Here is a 5628-nt window from a genome sequence, read left to right on the forward strand (position 1 = left end):
AGTTTGATACTAATTCTAATATTCATAAAAAGTCGTCATAATTGCTGGTTTTGCTCTTTTGCAATCCTCCTGCACAATTCCAAGTGAAAATTACTACACAACTAGTTTTTTATACGGCTTTATTTCTAAAGATACAAAAAAAACTATAAAAAATGTTGTAAATACATTTACCTAACATTTCAATATGAAAGTTTGAAGAAATTCTGGTTCTATCCGTATCACCAAAGTGGATATCATTGATTTTATTATGTTCAAAAATTCCATTCAGGTACATACATATCTCCATTTCATTATAAAAACATTTGCCGTACGATGAAACAAATTATTGCAGTTTTTAAATTTAATAGACGTACTTACATAGGGATTTGCTTGCAACCGGACCTAAATTTGCATGAACTATTTATCCTCTCATTTGAAGGGATATGTTTGAAAATATAGTTTTTTTATACAAGATTTTTCAAAATTATATTTTAATAATTTAAAAAATTTATTTTTTTCAACACATGTCAAACAAAAAACAGTCTACAAGTGGCGCCATTCAACTACTCCTAGTACTAGTATTTTTCCATATAAACTTTAACCCAATTTGTACTAGTGTCTGTTGTTCTAGTATTAGTACTAGTGGTATTAAGACAATTATTGCCTCATTTCCTGCAGGGATATAAAACTTGTTTACATCGAATATCAGTGGAAAGGTTTTGGAACGTAAGAAACTTACTTATGTCGAATTTCACCGATATAGGGTAGGGTCAATTATGGACCAATCCACATGTATAAAATTTGGTAGAGAGATTTGGGAAACTTACTTGTGTCGAATTTCATCGCTATATTTGTATTTTTATGACAGTAATGAGGGTTAAATAAATTTTATGAAGGGGACCTAATATGGGGGGTAGGATTAATTATGGACCGATCCTCATAAAATTTCATGTGAAACTCATTTATGGATATTTTAAATATCAAACAAACCTTATCAATAGAGATTATTTATGCCAAATTTCAACTATCTAGCTCCTCCCGTGTGGTCTCTATCGTGATTTCAACAGACAGACGGACGGACATGGCTAGACCTTCTTAGAATTTATAAGGACCCAGAATATATATCCTTTTGTGGGTTTATTTTTTTTTTTTTTTGATGGGGGGTATAAAAATTCGTGAGGATGATAATTTGTTAACTAAAATAAGATAAAAATCTTTGAAATGAACAAAATTATTTGCATAAATTAATATTTCGCAAATTTTATTTTATTTAGCCATATTTAGTTAAATTTTACAATTTATGTAATTCAATTTTTCTAAAATTATTTTGCTTTATACTAAAATATTTTGAACAATTTCGAATATATTACGAAACAAAAAAAAAATTGTTCACTGAATGTATTATTTTTCCGTGTTCAGAAACTCAGTTTCCTGGACGTAATTCCTAAGAATCTTCCAATCAGTGTTGGTTAAGAATGTTATTTCCGGAATAACATCAATTCCAAGATACTTGGATCTAACTTCGACGAATGCCTGACAGTGGCAAAGAAAGTGCTCCAGAGTCGCACTGTCCTCTCCACATGCTCTACATTAGTCTGAATCCGCACGTCCAATTTTGTATAGATGTGCACGTTATTCTGTGTGTCCACTCAGAATACGTACCATCATACTAACCTCAGACTTGCTCATTTTGAGGAGATTTCTCGTCTTGCTCTCATCAGGGTCACCCCATAGAATTTTTGTGGTTCTACCCACCGTTTCATTATTCCAAGAGGCCTTATGGGATTCTCTCATCCATATTTTTAATTCAGCTTTTGTTGCGTCGAATGATTTTGCGTTTGTCAGGTTAACTATATCGAGCTCCCTTCCCTTTAAAGCTATTACATTCGCCCTTTCGTTGCCGACTACTCCCGAGTGGCCTGGTACCCATATGATGTAAACCTTACCTCTGGAAGAGTATTCCGTTAAAGCATTCTGACAATCCAATACGGTCTTAGATTTAATTCTATCACCTGATATCGCCCTAATTGCCTTCTGGCTGTCGGTAAATATATAAGGACCTGTGGGCGCCATATTTATTCTAAACCAATTTACACATTCCGTTATTGCTCGTACTTCTGCCTGGAAGCTTGTGTTATGATTAGGTAAACGTTGGTATAATTCTGTTTCTGGGTCTTCAATATAGAACCCCAGGCCCACTTTGTCTCCTAATTTAGAGCCATCCGTGTAGCAACGGATTTCTACTGGTATTTGCTCCAATGTTCCCCTTGACCAAGACATTCTATCTGGGATTAGCGTTCCAAAGTTTCCGACATATTCTGTGTCTGGTATGCGATCAGGCACGTCCGATGAATGTGTATAACCTTCCGATGTGTTCAGTATACATTGATGACCTGTCCTATAACCGTTTTTGGCCAGTTCGCCTAAAGTAAAGAGCCGTTCGGCTGTAAGCGCCGCCTCATATCTTAAATATGTTTCAATGGGTGGAATATCTAGCAACGTTTCCAGAGCCTTGGTTAAAATAGTACACATGGCACCACTTATACCCAAGCAGTACGCTGAACTCCCTGTAGTAGTTTGATATTACACTTTTTGTCCAAAGCAGTCCACCAGATTATTGAAGCAGAAGCTAGAATTGATCTAATTACACTTTTATAAAGCCAATTTGTCATAGTAGGACTAAGACCCCATTTCATGCCTATGGTTCTCCTACATATCGCCCAGCACCGATGTGCCTTGTTGATCCTATCCTCTATGTGGTGTCTCCATTTTAATTTCCGGTCAAGTATTACACCTAAGTACTTAACATTGTCTGTCACCGGTATCTTCTTGCCCAGGAAGCAAGGTTCATTATATGTAGAAATTTTTTGTCTTCAATACTAACAGGAAAAAAAAAAGAGTCACAGGTTTTATTCAAATACGTATGTATCTCAATGTGTATTAAATTAAACTCAGTTGTGGTTTAATTCAAGTTCAGTTTGTATCTGTCGCTAAACGAACAAACATTCAAGAGCGGATGCGAATAATTCTTTTTGCTAATTTTATTGTAGTTTAAAATAAAATAATAATTATTTTTGATTAATAAACAAATTCTTGAAAAAATATTATTTTTCTAACGAAAATTAGACTTCTTAATAGACATGAAACGAACATTAAGTTCTGCTTTAATCTTTTTACAAATTGTTATAATTGTAAATGCAATCGGGTAAGTTTTAAATTTATTTTAATGACTACATATTATATTTTTTTGATCATATTTAGCAGATTCTTTTAATTAATAAAAATCCAAGAATTTTTGTGTTAATAAATGCTTAAACTATTCGAACATATTTCTGTATAAGTGTTACTATTTATAGTTTTCGTTATGGTGCATTAAATTTATACCCTTTTTATGTTTAGTGCACGTAGTAGGTTAAAACTAGTTCTTCCTCTATTCCATTATATTGAGGATGATACTATGCGTTTGCGATGTTGTTTCTATTTATTCTATACCCATAATCACTTGCGAGTGCATATATAAAGCACTCCATGTAAAATTACATTAACAACGCACAGTGGCATAGGAAAAAAAAGAGGGAAATAATTCGGTAACTTCTAAACGGTTAATCCGATTTTAATGAAATTTGGTATGCACAAAGAGGAGGTGTTGTCGGAACTTAAATCGGAACTCAAATGAAGAAATAGGATCGTTTTAAAAATTTAACATAGCCGAGGTGTCCTAATTTGAGGACCCCCGCCGGGTCCCTGGTTGGCCTATAAGGTCCAAATTCAAAACCAAAACTCGACAACACCTCCTCTTTGTGCATACCAAATTTAATTAAAATCGGATTAACCGTTTAGAAGTTACCGAATTATTTCCCTCTTTTTTTTCCTATACCACTGTGCAACGTTCCTTATATGTATATACATTTTATTTTATTTAATATTTTATTTTCCTTTATAGTTTTTACTCAATTGTGGCTCCTGGTACCATACAGTCTCAGCACAATTATTCAGTAAGTGTCACTCTACATGAAAACGCGGAACCGGCACTAATTAAACTAAGCTTAAAAGGACCATCATACTATGAAGAAAAAACTTTCGATATTTCACCCTCACAAACAGAGGTCATAAACTTCGAAATGCCCAAATTAAAAGCAGGCAAATATCATTTAGAATCGGAAGGAATTAAAGGTTTAATTTTCAAAAACTCTACTGAATTGAATTTTAAAATTAAAGAACCCAAAATTTATATACAAACTGACAAAGCGGTTTACAAGCCCGGAGATTTAGTGCAATATCGCATTATTGCTTTGGATGAAAATATAAGACCAGCAAAATTGGAACATTCACTGAGATTAAGCTTTAAAGATGGCGCCGGCAACTTTGTTAAACAAGTCAATGATATAACATTAACTAAAGGTGTCTATGCCGGACAATTTCAATTATCAGAGCAACCGGTTATGGGCGACTGGTTATTGGAAATAATTCAGCGGCCCAATGATGATGATACAAAAACTGAAAAGAAATTTGAAGTGGCCAAATATGTTTTGCCCAAATTCAGTGTCGATATAGAGACCAATAAAAATAATGCTATACAAGATACCCTGAAAATAACTATACGTTCCAAGTACACCTATGGTAAACCGGTTAAAGGCCAAGCTACCATTACAGTAGACGCCTTCAATGGTAGAAGTAAGACTGAGAAAACCATTGATGTAGATGGCAAGGGTTATGTGGAATTTGATTCGAAAGAATATCTTGATTTAGCATTGCCTCAATTAAATAATCGGTATGGCTACTACTACCGCATACCTCCTGTTAATATCTTGGCTGTCATGACCGAAGAATATACGGGTAATAAACAAAATAAAACGGTTTCTGTGAATTTATATCGTTCAAGATATAATATCGAAGTGCCTAAAATTGTTCATGAATATGTGGTCAATAAACCATCTGTACTGAGGGCGTTTGTGAAAAATCTTGACGGATCACCCGTTCAGAATGAAAAACTTGTGGCAAAACTTTCGATCAGTAGAAAAGGTCAATACTATACGGACGGAGTAATGCCAGTAGCAGCTGACTATGAGTTCATTAGCGAACTGGATAGAAGTGGTTCGGCAATATTTAATGTTACTATACCTTCGGCCGGTTATTACTACTATGTAAAAATTACTTATGCAGATCAAGTTAGGTATCTTCCCACTTTGGTGGTTAAAGACAAAGAAAGTGAGAAGGGAAATAAAAATGAAGATATTGAAGAAGACGTAGGATCTTTAAAGTTGGTGAAGAAGTCTGAAAAGTAAGTAAATTTGATGCCTTCGTATGCTAGTAACTAACTAACTAACCAACTACTAACTAACTAACTAACTAACTAACTAACTAACTAACTAACTAACTAACTAACTACTAACTAACTAACTAACTAACTAACTAACTAACTAACTAACTAACTAACTAACTAACTAACTAACTAACTAACTAACTAACTAACTAACTAACTAACTAACTAACTAACTAACTAACTAACTAACTAACTACTAACTAACTAACTAACTAACTAACTAACTAACTAACTAACTAACTAACTACTAACTAACTAACTAACTAACTAACTAACTAACTAACTAACTAACTAACTAACTAACTAACTAACTAACTAACTAACTA

General features: G+C 33.6%; 1 protein-coding gene across 1 annotated transcript in view; it reads left to right on the forward strand.

The window, feature by feature from the left end:
- The first annotated feature begins 3119 nt into the window (after nucleotides 1-3119).
- LOC119604411 (CD109 antigen-like) overlaps nucleotides 3120-5628 on the forward strand; it is an 8147-nt gene continuing 5638 nt past the window's right edge. The window contains 2 exon segments of the mRNA XM_037956992.1: nucleotides 3120-3184; nucleotides 3923-5260. Of these exon segments, the coding sequence (XP_037812920.1) occupies nucleotides 3120-3184; nucleotides 3923-5260 (1403 nt within the window).

This window comes from Lucilia sericata, unplaced genomic scaffold (genome assembly GCF_015586225.1).
Source record: "Lucilia sericata isolate MDLA Ls3-8-SP2 unplaced genomic scaffold, ASM1558622v1 Contig000389F_arrow, whole genome shotgun sequence".
Classification (NCBI taxonomy): Eukaryota; Metazoa; Arthropoda; class Insecta; order Diptera; family Calliphoridae; genus Lucilia; species Lucilia sericata.